The sequence below is a fragment of the Kwoniella shivajii genome, chromosome 4 (genome assembly GCF_035658355.1).
Source record: "Kwoniella shivajii chromosome 4, complete sequence".
Taxonomy (NCBI): Eukaryota; Fungi; Basidiomycota; class Tremellomycetes; order Tremellales; family Cryptococcaceae; genus Kwoniella; species Kwoniella shivajii.
In genome coordinates this window covers 1,156,766-1,171,121 of record NC_085911.1, presented here as the reverse complement: position 1 = coordinate 1,171,121, position 14,356 = coordinate 1,156,766, and the positions used below count along the sequence as shown (strand labels likewise).

At 42.8% G+C, this 14,356-nt stretch overlaps 3 protein-coding genes across 3 annotated transcripts; 1 reads left to right on the top strand and 2 right to left on the bottom strand.

Moving 5' to 3' along the window:
• Positions 1-772: 772 nt before the first annotated feature.
• On the top strand, positions 773-3,960 carry IL334_003421 (uncharacterized protein; the record flags this gene model as incomplete). Its single annotated transcript, XM_062935151.1, has 13 exons — positions 773-1,297; positions 1,380-1,470; positions 1,804-2,018; positions 2,168-2,228; positions 2,296-2,396; positions 2,487-2,499; positions 2,588-2,709; positions 2,852-3,172; positions 3,247-3,270; positions 3,351-3,422; positions 3,520-3,546; positions 3,634-3,774; positions 3,889-3,960. 13 exons carry the CDS (start codon positions 773-775, stop codon positions 3,958-3,960), a joined length of 1,785 nt encoding a protein of 594 aa, XP_062791202.1.
• A 1,004-nt stretch (positions 3,961-4,964) lies between these two features.
• On the bottom strand, positions 4,965-7,659 carry IL334_003420 (uncharacterized protein; the record flags this gene model as incomplete). The annotated part of the gene is made up of 4 exons (XM_062935150.1): positions 4,965-5,291; positions 5,360-5,564; positions 5,623-6,689; positions 6,751-7,659. The coding sequence occupies 4 exons, from the start codon at positions 7,657-7,659 to the stop codon at positions 4,965-4,967; spliced, it is 2,508 nt and encodes an 835-aa protein (XP_062791201.1).
• Positions 7,660-11,796: 4,137 nt separating this feature from the next.
• Positions 11,797-14,071, bottom strand: IL334_003419 (heat shock protein sks2; the record flags this gene model as incomplete). The annotated part of the gene is made up of 7 exons (XM_062935149.1): positions 11,797-12,058; positions 12,128-13,264; positions 13,322-13,491; positions 13,566-13,669; positions 13,745-13,810; positions 13,895-13,960; positions 14,032-14,071. 7 exons carry the CDS (start codon positions 14,069-14,071, stop codon positions 11,797-11,799), a joined length of 1,845 nt encoding a protein of 614 aa, XP_062791200.1.
• Between the last annotated feature and the right edge of the window lie 285 nt (positions 14,072-14,356).

The window sequence follows — 14,356 nt, the reverse complement described above, 5'->3', positions numbered from 1 at the left end:
TTCAAGCATCCTCCGTCATTAACCTTTCTCATCACCAGCAGCAGCATTACAAGTATCGAGAGAACGGAAATATCATGTTCACAGCGAATGTGGCATTTTTTACCATGCATTATGATAAAACCCCTAGGAGACCACGTGGACAGCAGAACATGACTTACGTAAGAAACACATCCTTCCTGAATGCTTTCCCCCGTGTATACGTAGCACGCGTCTGTGCGTATCACAAAATCAATCACCACAGATCGACCATCAAAAGAATATTACAGCAGGTGACATACCATCAATTTTACACGTCTCAAACTTTCTGCTTCCTGATCAAGATACATGAAAAGACATATAACAGCATACCGAGATGAATATACATGCATCGTTTATGATGATAAATAAGCTTAAGCTTGTATATTAGCAAGGGCAAATCTTAAAATCCGTCAGAGATCTAAAAGCTCCGACAGAACTACGAGTAATTATTACGCGTTTCTACATTTATTTCATGTTAGGGCGAGTAGGGGTGGTGGGATTCCTGTATTCGGGTTATTTTACCCTACTTTCCCATATCATATGAGATGTCATTATTGAATTCGCGTTGTATAGATTGGACATTGGTAGTATATATTTTGATTTTGACAATTCGCACACATTAATTTATTATGGACATATTGACAAGTTTCAAGCGAATATAGTAGAAGTAGTCCGTCTTCTGGTTTTTGTTGTTGACTCTCATCTTCACAAATATATACATATACATAAACACATTCCTCCAGTGGTTAAATAGATGCCATCAACACTACAATCTGGTCGTAGATTATCATCAGCAACACCAACATCATCATTATCATCATCATCGACATCAAATCCCATAATATCAAATTCAGATTCAATTGTCACGACTAGGAATTCTTTAGAGATCAATTCAGGCGATACTATAAAATCCAGATCGTCTGCCGCACATTTTCATGATCTAAAACTACCTGTTCCTCCCGCCCAAACATCCTCAGCGTCTTCTTCCTCATCAACAACGATATCAGGCTCTTACACTCCAAGTGGGATATTTGAGAATCCCGTAAATAAAGGAACAAGGTTCTTCAAACAGTCATTTAGGATGACTACTAAACGTGGAAATAGATATATGATAGGAGCAGTAACGGTGTTAGGTATATTCGTGTTATATAGCTTAAGTGGTAATGGATCAGGATCAGGATCAGGTTCAAATTCAAGATCAAATCCTGGTTCTGGATATGGTGCAAGCGATAGTAACGGAGAGAACAAATGGGGTTTATGGTCGAATACACCTACTACCGTGAGCAACATCTATCTGTGTGTATAGCCTGAAAAGCTCATGTCCGATTTGATCGTCTTATTTTTCATCACCGTCATCGCAGAATCGGGGAGAGTCAGTATTGGACGCATTTGTAGATCTGAATACTTTGGATATTCCAGAAACGGAGTATGTGAAAGGTGTAGCTGGATTCAGTGAGTGTTGAAACTCGATCATTCATTCTATGTCCAGGGAGAGGGCGATCATCAAGGTCGGCAGACGATAAGTCAACGAAATACTGTCGTTTGAACGCTATCAAAACATTATAACCTATCCTATCCTATCCTATCCTATCCTATCCTATCCTATCCTATCCTATCCTATCCTATCCTATCCTATCCTATCCTATCCTATCCTATCCTATCCTATCCTATCCTATCCTATCCCATCGCTTATCATCCATTCTCATATCGTTCACGAAGCGATTGGAGAAAGACGAATGGAGATTCTTCTGACTTTAAAGAATCTCGTTTAAATTATTAATTTAGATTACTTCAAGAATCTATACCTTCAAAATGGTACATTCTTAGCTATAACTTCGGATCCATCTTCGATACCTGAAGTAGCTTCTATCATGTCGGCTCATCCAACGAACGATAATAAGAATCCACCGGCGGGTTTAGATAGATGGAGAGTACTGGTTCCTGGTAAAGATGATTTAAGTGGTTTGGGTGGTGTGGCCATTCGCAAAGATGGTATCTCAGTGAGTTACATATTCTATTTTGTCAATATTGAAGTACAAGACTACATCACTTCATCATCATCATCATCATCATCATCATGATCATCATCATCATCATCATTAGTCGTGAAGAAATTGTAGCTGACAAATCTTCCATCCTACCTCAATAGATGTTCTTCAACGATGCAAAAGGTCCTGTATCCGTATCATTCCTCAAACATTATTTCCACTGTAAGTGTGAGAGGTTTTGTTTTCAACGAGTGTAGCTGATTGCTCGGATCGATGGATGGTCGGATAGTCATCGGAGAAGTGTTCTTAGGTGCATGGAGAGTATTGACGACTGCTGGCGAAATGGAATTACCAAAGAGATTGATGTATCGAACTTCGCCAGATGATTGGGTAAGTTGGATTTCTTAGTTGAGTCGCCCAAGTGGTCAAATAGGTATGAAGTCAAGCTGATATTCCCAATTTCCCTTCGTCATGCCATAGCGAGATCGTGCAGGTAAGTCATCGACTGTATAAAGATTGCGACTGGACGAAGCCAGAATAGCTGATACGGTGCATTCGTTACTTCACTTCAACTTGAATAGCCCTTACACCATGGTTTCAACAATCCGTAATGCCATATACAGCAATAGAGGAATCACCAATATGGGAAGATAGACAAAAATCAGGAATGACTTTTTTGTTTGACAAGATAACTATAACTGATGTGAGTGTGAATCTCGAAGAAGAACTTTCCCTTTGTGGGAGGAATGTTTGCTGATTTGAGAGTATACTCATCTGACTGTCAAATCTACAATTTTATTGGTGTTGATCCCTTGCCCCCATCCCACCCCCTTCCCGATACGTAGCGATGGGCGGCGCATCAAAAAGGAATTGATCCATGGAGGTTCAACAAGATGACAGCCGATTTATTATATCTTGATTCACCTATCAATTGGATGGAACCATTGAGGCTTTCGATGAAACGACTCGTCCAAACCAAAGGATGTTCAGTGTACAGGAAAAACCCCGATGTGCCAATCGTACTTTACATTAATCGACAATTGACTGGAAGAAGATTAAGAGCTGAAGATGCAGATTCGTTAGTTGAAGAAATGATCCAATTGGATAATCAAGGTGTTATCGAATGGGTTGACGCTCAAATGGAAACTTATAGTAGACTAGATCAGGTAAGATGATATTCCCATTTCGACTGGGTAATATATGACATAAAAATATACTGACGATGTTGAAATTTGAATAGTTCTGTTTGGCACTCAAAGCGGATGTAAGTTCACATTTTTTACATCAGCCAAACCTTCCCTTTCCCTTATCCAGGGGGAAAACGCTGATATCCAATTCAAATAGATAATCATGGGTGTACATGGAAACGGTCTTTCTCATGCTTTATGGATGAAACCCGGCAGTGCTGTTCTAGAGGTGAGTTTGAACGGTCAGACGTGACTTGCTGGAGATGGAGCAAGTATTATGTGTATTTCTTGATTGGAAAGCTGACGAATTTTGACGACTTATCCAGTTCATGTTCCCAGGCGGTTTTGCGAGGGTAAGTGTCTTTCCCTTCATACATGAACGTCGTCATGTCTTCAAGCGTATTCTAATTAATTTCATCTTTCCTGTTTAAATGTTATAGGATTACGCAACAGTAGCGGAATTGATGAGACATGATTATTACGCCATTCATAACGATACAGTATTCACAAAAGACAAATGGCTGAAAGATGACGGTTGGGGAGTACCTGCCATTGATGGATTCCATAGCTCTTGGATTCCGGTGAGTGTTTTATTCTGGTTTATGGGAAATGATTTCCGTCTGTGTCTCTTCACTTCTTTTACTGATTGATTGATTTATTTATTTATTTATTTATTTATTTGATTATTCATTCAGTTAAACGGGAAATGGGTTTCAAATCTAATAAGGAAAATAGCACAAGAAAAGAAAGATAAAATTGAACCTTGATCCATGATCGAAGATCGAAGATCGAATGAAGCCTATCACGAGTATCACGACTCATGGAGAGAGATTATTTTCCAAATCGAAAAGATCACATCATAGTCATTATTTCAGCCATAGAATATGGGTATATCAACTTTTATCAATTTCCCTTTTGCTTCTTTTTCTGACATTCTACTTTCCCGTTCTTGGATGTTTAGGGTATTTCATGTTTAGACTTACGATAATCACTTTCAAAAAATGCATTTCATTCAGATCATATAGCGTTCGTTGTGAAACCGTGAATGGCGGACCCAATATGAGCAACTTTGCACGATTCTTACTGTATTCATGCAGTGCAAATTAAATTCCTCTACAGCCTCAATATGTATCTACGAGGCAAGACGAAAACAAATAGGTTAAACAGAGTTATTGCGATTGCTTTCGTGCAACGAAATGTAAATGGATAACTCAGAATGTCAAGTTTTGCATGTATATATAAAACTTCTTTCGTACTCCTTCTTTTTCTTCCCCTTTCCGCCTTTCCCTCCTTTTCTGTTCCACCGCGTGGATTGGGGCTACACATGTATTTGAGCCTTTCTTCCGTGTTCGCACTTGTAAACATAACCTGAGTATAATGAAACGCAAAAGGCCTCGTAAAAATCCCAAAATTCGTGTATGTGAGGGAAAAGGACAGAGAGAGAAATTTTAATAGAAATACAATAAACAGGTAATAACAAAAGTCAAATTGTCCGTGTGTTTTATGTTTGACTTGAATTGGAGCAATGGAGAAATAAATCAGAAGAAAATAAATGCGTGTATGTTGTTGTTGTTGTCAATATGTAAAAGAGAGAAAAAATGGTCGTTAGGGATTGATTTCATAAATTTGTCGTTATCTATTTTATAGTGATTTTCTTCTTTCTGATGTTATAACTTCCACTTCTTTCTCGCAGCCATGTCGAAAGGTTCGCTTAGTCTCCTCGAACTTCACATGATACTAATCTCCACTCCCTAATTTGATTAGTCTTCTGCTACTCCCCTTCTTCATCAATTTTGCCAACATTGGTTAAAGCGTTCTCTTTTCTTTTCCTACCTCTACCGTCGTTCACAGCCGGAGGAGCACTCTGTCTTCGTTTCTTCTTTTTAGGTCCATCTTCTTCTTGTCCAATGGAACCTGATTTACTTGTTCTGCTTTTTGCGCACACTAATTGACCTGCAGCCGATAAAGGTGCAGGAGGATGTGTATATCCTGCTTTACCCATGAATGCTATTCCTAAACGCAATAGTGGATCGGAAGAATGGAATTTGGCAGGTAAAAACACAATCGGTAATCTCGTTTCACATGGTAAATGGAATCCCTATTTCGTCGAATGTCAAGTCAGTATGGTCCAAAGATTTGACTCAAGCCAAGAAAAGCAACACTCACGACTCCTTCAGCGTGTAATCCCTGTACCATGTTGACGTACGGTGCCAGTCTCTCTGGAGGTTCGTTACATAATACCATACCCATCGTGATAGGTACTAAACCCTCTCTGGCAAGGTGGGAAACAGGAATCATGGTACTGGTGCAACTTTCCACAGGGACTTGGTTGAGAGGGTAAGTGAGTGTCTTGGGCCACAGATGCGATTGCCTAGTGGGCATCAATCAGCTCTGATTGCTTCAAATGGATACCAATCAGCTGTACTCACCATAAATGTTCCGTATCCTTTTCACCAACAACGATAATGGGGAACTTGCCACCACCTCTGCCTTTTACTTCTAAATCTCCACGCCATATTCCAGCTTTACCGTCGGTGAGATTCTCGAAAGAAGGGTTGAAGAACATGCACATGGGCGGAGGAGGGATAAATTCGACTGGAGGCATAGACAGTTGAGTTGGTCTCCGTTTTAAGGAGGCTATTTTCCCGCTAGAGGGCATATCACTCGACATAGATGGGAACGTACTGGAAGTAGCGGTGGTGGGAGATGGCCCTATCAAAGTCGATGTTAAGGAACCAGCGGTGACATAAGGGGAAGCCAATGATACAGGTGAAAGTGTATTGGCAGTTTTACTACTTCTTCTGACAGGCGGTGAGTTGGTATGATCAGTCTCAGGTGTAGGAAATTGGAAAGTTGAATTTTGTTGACTTGGTATTCCTCCTGCATTGGATGATTCCAAAGAAGACTGTTGATTTAACAACTTATCTTGATTAGCCATGTTCTCAACCATCATGGCTCTCTCATCGTCCTCTTTCCCTTCTTCCATGGAAGCGAGAATCTCGTCAATTCCTTTGATATTGTTATCATCTCCAACCTCGGTCTTGGCAAGCGATGTCCGTCGCGCAAACAAGGCTTCACTGCCTAAATCCGAGTTGAGAGGGAAAGGGAATGCACCGTTGATATTTTTTTGAGATTCGTTATTTCCTCCGAACAGCGCAGCAGTGTTCCACCCGCTTGGGGTTAGGTTCATCCATTGTGACACGTCCGGTTCTCTGAGAGGTGTAGAAGGTCCATATATTTGATTGGACGCGAAATCGTTGGCGATGTTGTCATTGGAAGTGTGGGAGGTGTTAGAAGTATCGGATAATGTGGTCGCATAGTTGCCTAGAAGACCTGTGAAAATTGCCGGTTCCCAGTGTCTGATACTGAAATTATATAGCTGTTGAAGAGCCATGGCTGATTGTGCAGAAGGAGGCGGTATGCGTACAGCTGGATCTGGTACTTCGGGCATCGAAAGCGCAATCACGATATTTGACCAAAGGCATTGGCTTGTGACCTTGAGAGTTGATCTCGTCAGCTAATGTGCGCATAGCCAGTGGCATTGGTAGGACACTCACCAATTCACCACCTCCCCTTCTCCATATTTCTTGTAATACTCTTGCTACCGTGACCTCTCCGACTCCATCCACTGCAACTACGCTTGCCAAAGCCGTCCGCCATGCTAAATCGGGTCCAAGCTGAAGTGCTCTGGCTGGTGTCACAGCAGCGGGTGGCAGTGTCGTGGGAGTGGGTGCTGTCGGTTGATAATATGAGGATTCAGATGAAGAGCGAAAAGCATTCTCATCGTGTAGAGGATCTGATTTGGCTCGTGGTACAGCGGTATTGTTTTGTTCGGGAGGAGGTATGGATTTTGATTTAGCAGATACCGGTTTTGAAGATACTATTTTGTTCGTTGATGGTTTCACATCGGTATCGAAATTGAGTAAGGTTTCCCAAGCTACTGTACCAGGAGTTAAGCCGGTCCCATCTCCGTGATTACCTGGATTCAATTCTGCTCCAAAGCCAGGGAAAGACTCGAATGCTGTTCCCCAGTCGAAACCAGCGCCCGATCCGGGTGTGCCACCCATGACCCAAGGATATATGTTACTTGCGCTAGTACTGCCAGAAGCTGCGACGGGAGGGAATGAGGACCGTCGTCGAGTAAGAGCTGCTCTGAGAGCGTTCACTTGCGGTGGCGCAAGAGGGAGAAATGGTAACGGTGCAGGAGAGGGTTCGACCGGTTGGTTCGCAGTGATAGGTGGTTGAGCGAGAGGGTGTTGACTTGAGGATGCTGAGGGTGTTGCCGATGAAGAACCGGTCGTTGCGCTAGGGGTTGAAGATGATATGAAATGATTGGAAGGTGAAGACGATGGAGATGTCGATATGGGTGATTGAGATGAAGCTGTTGCTGCTCGACGAGGTTGAGTATTTTTAGAAGGCGACTGAAAGAGTGAAAAAGAACAATTATAATTCGTATCAGGTTCCATCGTCAGAAAGGAGAGTGGAATATTTGGTTGTCGTTGTTGAAAAAAAGGATAAAGGTGGGAGAGATGCGAGTCAAGTGTACCGTTTCACGTCAGCTTTGATCATACATGATTATATTTTCGGCACATTGAAGATGAATGAGAGTGGGGTCCAATGATGTCAATGAAAAAAGAGTGTGGTAACAAAAAGTCGTGTTAATTCAAAGATTGGGAATCAATGGAAAAAGATGCTGATTGTCGGTTGTGTTTGTGCGTGTAACAAGGAGAGACGTGAGAGAAGGAACCCGTTTTGTGTAATGACCGGCGGATCAGATCAAAGCATCAAAGCAGGACAATGAACAATAAGGACGACAACGTGACAAATAACAATTTGATAAGCAACAAAGGGGAGTTTATAGAAATGTTTACTGAGTCGTGTTTTGATCGTGGCAATGAAGATAATGATGATGGGGGTAAAGGGTAGAGAATACAAAACAAAAACAAAGACGATTGGGGGCCTTTATCGAAATTGTAAATTGCAAAGAGGTCAAAGCTGAATCAACAGGAGAGTGAAGGATCCCAGAATAACAAATAACAAGGATACCGAACAATAACGCAAGAACATCCTGCATCTACAGATGAAACGAAGGGACTCACGATATGCGTTTGATGATGTTGTCTGTGGTTATCCTCATGATCTTTACTTGAATACATTTCGATATCTTTCACAGTCCTCTCATTCTCATTGTCGATTCTTCTGACCCGGGGTGATATCGAAGATGCCATCTTGATCCAATATTCAAGAAGGAATACCTGTCTTGATCTTCGAAGGCACCAATACAACAACCACCGCTACTATGATCTTACGTTGGCTGTTAGTCTGTCCGACTTGATTAAACGAGACTTTGAGGAAAACGGTGTGTTTGTATTGCGGAAAAGGACTGAACCTCTTTGGAATCCCCCCTTAGTGAATTGAATTCGGTACCAACCGGTTAAAAAGGATGAATCCTGATTTTTGAGGCTTTTTTTGAGGTGTTTCCCACGTTCCTTTCCTGTGACAACAAGATGATCTACTTGGGTCGGTTTCTGGGAATTTGGAATTTGACAGAATTTCAATGTAATGGTTGATCTGGATGCTAAAACAATCTGTGAATTGATGACCTTTGCCGCTGTTATCTTAACAATTCAAGTGAAGGATAAATTCATTCACTACGGAATATAACCTCAACAGGGTTCTACACCTAGATACATATGGGTTATTGTTTTGTTCTCGGATTCCTTCGATATAGTAAAAATAACGAAATTTGTCATGTGTTCAACCATTTTTATACTACTCGTATTATTGACATACACATTCCTTCCATCATGCCCGCTATACAAAACCCCCCTATCTCAATTGGTTTCTATGGGTATACTCTTACTATTTTAATTTCCACTTTGGTACATCGATGTATCTCGATTCGCATACATGTGTTAGGAATGTCTAATTGGAGAATTTATATCTAGTGCAGGTAACTTGGATTCTGTCCCTAGATAATCTCTCGTTCACCGTCGTGGTAGAAGTAGGGTATGTAAGCTTGTTTTACAGTAGTGCAAAGAGAGGGAGGGGGGATGGACCCGAAGAAATCGGCGTATCCGGCACCGCTGCTTTCATTGATCGCTGTTTATAGCAGGACCTGTAATTCGTTTGGTTTGTTTTGGTCAAGGGGCCAAGAATCATATCCCCCCTTTCCGTACTTGTTCATGCCGTATAGTTACGCTCTTTGGTACGGCATCCTTTCTACCCGGCCTGGTGCATTGAGGATTGAAGCTTTGCATTATTCATCTCTGTGATTTAGTTTTAGGTAATCAACTGAGCACAGGATGAGGGAAATATGAGGATTCGGCAGATCCTTGCAATACCAGGGACCAAGGATTTTCCGGAGGACTTTATCAACGCGATTATGACGTCTGGGCCTTGATAAGGCACCACTCAATACAAGTTAAAAAGGGGGGAAGGGGGGGGGTCCAGGCGGGTGCGTCCTGAGCTCTGGAATTCGCCTCAAACCTGTTCCCTGATAAAATCGAAATGTCACCATTCTAGTGGCGTAGCGTTTCCAACTGCGCAAATCTTTTCGGGTTAGACATAATTTCGTCCAAAGGGTAATCATTGTTCTATTTGTGTATTTTCGCGGGAAAAAATCTCCTCGCGGGTATGATTGTAAGGAGGGAAAGAGATAGCTTTTCGCCGCCCCCCTTTTTTGAGCACTTTTCAATGCGCTTCTGAAACGTCTCTCTATACATGAAGAGGGTGAAAGAAGTCGGCTCGAAACGTAATGTACCTTGACATCAAAAGAAAACAACTCTCGGCATAAATCCTGCAGTTGCTGCTTGATGCCGATGGGGGATAGACCGAATGAATATCGAAGATCCTTCCCATAGAATTAATCGAAACAAAGGTTTTTTCAATCTACTTTCTTTCATTCAATCACCGGTTACTCGTATTTATCGAATTTCAATTGTGCATCGCAGTGAGAGCAATACAGGGGCGTACGGTAACAAAAGAAACGATCTTGTCTTTGCCGTTACAATTAACGTAAAAGAAGCCACGGGGTGATACTTCCATTCAAACGCAGTTTTGCACAATAAAAGACATATCAACTGACATAACAAAATAAACAGCTACGTCGATCTTATCTCAAGGAACGGACGGAATTTTGGGTCGTTTTAGTAGTAGCGAAAATATGTACATAAACGGTAACGAGGAAAGACGCGCCTAAAGCGGTATGTTGATTAGAATAGTTCTTTTGAAGCTTTGATATCGACTGAAGACGTCTTCACCGATGATCTTGTTTTCTTCTTTCTCAACCGTTTTAGCCAGTCCATTTGGATGCCCAGAGTAGAAGATATCAATTCCGGTCAAATCGCAACAACCTCATGACAAGTACTTGTTTCCGTACGATACTGGCTGGCAGCTAGACAAGAGTCTCTTACACCGCCGAAATGAACATCTAAATCTAGTTTTCAGAGTAGCCTCTCATCCAGGTGAATAAGAGATGTCCGATACGTTCAGTGGAGCAATTGAATATCTGCTTGGATTTGGGTCGCCAGCATAAAATTTGTGATTGAAGGAGTGTCAGCGGGCTAAAGCATTTGAAAGTGAGCTTGTTCACTGACTTGTTCACTGACTTGTTCAATGACTTGTTCAATGAAGGTGGAAGTCGCAGATTGGATTTACTCATATTCTGATCCAACGCTACGTGAGCTCCGCCGAAGATACTTCAATTGTAATTGTTTCCAGAGTTCAAAATGATGACAAATGAGACTGACTCGTTATGGTTATATTCTGGAATACATCTGCCTCGATTGTTTGATGAGGTAGTCTGAATCCCAACACCATCAAAAGCTAAAACCAATCCAACACCTCCCGAAACAGGTAATCTTGAACGCGTTTGTTGGGTACACTATCCATATACGCCTACGATGTCAGGATTTGCGAATGTAACATTTGACTTACAAGATCAGTCTTGGCTCTTTTCATTTTTTGGTGGTATCAGCCAAATTGATGCATCAGCCACGAAGAAATAATTATCGAGAACGTGAATGTATATCAGGGGTGAACTCCTGAAACAGTGTGCAAGCGTTAGCTAACAACTGGCGGAAACAGGCGGAATCGAAGGAAAGGTGCGATAGTTCAGCTGCTCAACTTGCTCTCTTAGGGTTCGCCCGCTTCCGTTCGTCTGCTATCTCTCAAACCAAGTGACAACCGTTCATATGCAAAAGCGTCGACTGACATGGTTTGTTCCCAGCTGGGTATGTATCTTGATGACAACTTAAAAGACCCCTTGTTCCCACTGGAGATTAGGTGACCAAATAATCGATTGGCGAACGACGCTTGCAATCTCACCACATCAGTTTTCTCATTGTTGTAATACAGTTCCATCATGCACTGCACATATGAATGTCAAGCTAAAGGATGATTTCATCTCGCCCATGTTTGTCCTGTACAAAATGAATACGAGAGAGATGTTTATATAAGAGGAATAAGGTTTGTTTTTTCTCTGTGCAGATGGGAAGAAGCATGCAATATGAAAAAAGAGGAGAGGAGATTGGTGAAAAGAGAAAGCTATCTAAAACCATACCCTACACTAGACAACGAGAACTATTCTTCACATCCAACGTTCATCGAGCGGAAGCCATAGCTTTTTGCATAGCTCTCTTGACACCGAGTTGAGCCTTCTTGAGTTGATCGGCAGAAGCGTCATCTTGTTCGAGGACTTCGAGGGCCTTGGCGATCTCAGACTCGACGGCAGCTCGTGCTCCTCGCTTGATCTTAGCAGCAAGCTCAGGAGCAGAGATGGATTGTTCACAGGTGTGGAGGTATGACTCAAGGTCGGATTTGGCCTCGTGTCGGGCAGAGAACTCTTTGTCGGCGTTCTTGAATCTGGAGGGAAGGAAACAGGGAATCAGTATATCTTCGACACACTGGAAACCACAAGAATCATAAACTTACTGCTCGGCATCCTTGATCATTGCTTGCATCTCCTCAGCAGAGAGTCGACCAACAGAGTTCTGGATGGTGATTTGAGCTTTTCGGCCGGAAGCTCGGTCTTGGGCGGAAACCTTCAAAAGACCGTTGGCATCAACCTCGAAAGTACAGACCAACTCGGCTTGACCTCGGGGCATAGGGGGAATACCGGAAAGTTCGAATTCACCAAGAAGTCTGTTGTCTTTACATTGGGTTCGCTCACCCTCGTAAACAGGGAACATGACGGTGGTTTGGTTGTCCTCAACGGTGGTGAAAGTTCGGGATTTGTTGGAAGGGATAGGGGTGTTTCGGGGAAGTACAACACCGAAGATGTCACCTTGCATGGCAACACCGAGGGAGAGAGGAGCGACATCGAGAAGCAAGAGATCGGCGGTTTTGTCAGAGGTTTGACCGGTAAGAACGGCGGCTTGGACGGCGGCACCGTAGGCAACAGCCTCATCGGGGTTGATGGATTTGTTGAGTTGTCGACCGTCGAAGAGGTCGGAAACGAGGGATTGGATTTTGGGGATTCGGGTAGATCCACCAACAAGGACGATATCATCAACCTTGGCGGCGGGGATTTTGGAGTCTTTGAGGACTTTCTCAACGGGCTCGATGGTTGATTTGAAGGCAACAGCGTTGATCTCTTCGAATCTAGCTCGAGTGATGTTGGAGGAGAAGTCAACACCTTGGTAAAGAGAGTCGACCTCGACAGTGGTTTGGGTAACGGAAGAAAGAGTTCGCTTGGCTCTCTCACAAGCGGATCTCAATCGTCGGATAGCTCGGGGGTCGTCGGAGATGTCGAGCTTGTTCTTTCGCTTGAACTCGCCCTTGAAGTGTTCGAGAAGGGTGTTGTCGAAATCCTCACCACCCAAATGAGTGTCACCAGCGGTGGCCTTGACGGAGAAGACTTTACCGGTGATGGTAAGAAGGGAGACATCGAAAGTACCACCTCCCAAATCGAAGATGAGGACATTTCGCTCATCTTTGGTTTTCTCGTCAAGACCGTAAGCGATGGCAGCGGCGGTGGGCTCGTTGATGATTCGGAGAACCTCGAGACCGGCGATGGTACCAGCATCCTTGGTAGCGAGACGTTGGGAGTCGTTGAAGTACGCAGGAACGCTGGAAAGGAATGTCAGTGGAATGAACAAGGCATAGGTGTATAGGAAGGGTACTCACGTAACAACGGCCTTCTTGACGGTTTTACCGAGTTTGGCTTCAGCAATCTCCTTCATCTTGGTAAGAACCATGGCGGAAATCTCTTGAGGAGAGAAGGTCTTTCTCTCGTTAAGGTAGTCTACCTCGACGAAAGGAGAACCGTCTTTGTCAATGACGGCGAAAGGCCAGTGCTGAGATATCGAAAGACAGTCAGCGTTTTACTCCTCGCTATCTGATAACATTCCACAATCAAATAACTATTCACCTTCATGTCCTTCTTGACATCAGAGTCATCGAATCGTCGACCGATCAATCGCTTGGCGTCGAAGACGGTGTTTCTGGGGTTCATGGCAGATTGATTCTTGGCGGCTGAAGATTCATTTAGGTATCAATACTGCTTCATACTGCTTAATGCTGAAAAAATTTTGAGTTTTGTTGACTCACCATCACCAATCAATCGCTCTCCCTCAGTGAAAGCAACGTATGAAGGGGTGGTTCGGTTACCTTGGTCTGTGTAGTGTATCAGCTATAGTCAGCGATCTGTCCTTTCGCCTCCCAACTCCAAATATATTTCTGTTGAAATTCTGAACTAACCATTGGCAATGATCTCAACTCGGTCGTTGGCCCAGACACCAACACATGAGTAGGTGGTACCAAGATCTATTTTATTGATATCCTAAGTCAGCTCTTTGTCCTTTTCTATGCTTGATGGTGGAAGAACACATGCTCACCGATACCGATAGCACCCTCGAAAACGTCGTCAGCGGACATGTTGGCTTTTTTTTAGGTGAAAATTTGGCTAATCCAATAAACAAAAAATTCTTGTTAGTTCCTTTGTTCTAACCTGACTTGTAGTTGTTGAAGATGGCGTGAGCTTACCTTTTGGGTTTTAGCCTTTTAAAGATATGAGAAGAAGGAAGAGGAAGGTAAGAGGAGGATGAAATGATTATATTTTCAATGTTGGAGATGTGAGTTACCACTGACACTGATCCACACTATGGTGGGGAATAATCCTTGCAATGAAAAATAGAAAACGAAAAAAAAAAAGTTTAACGG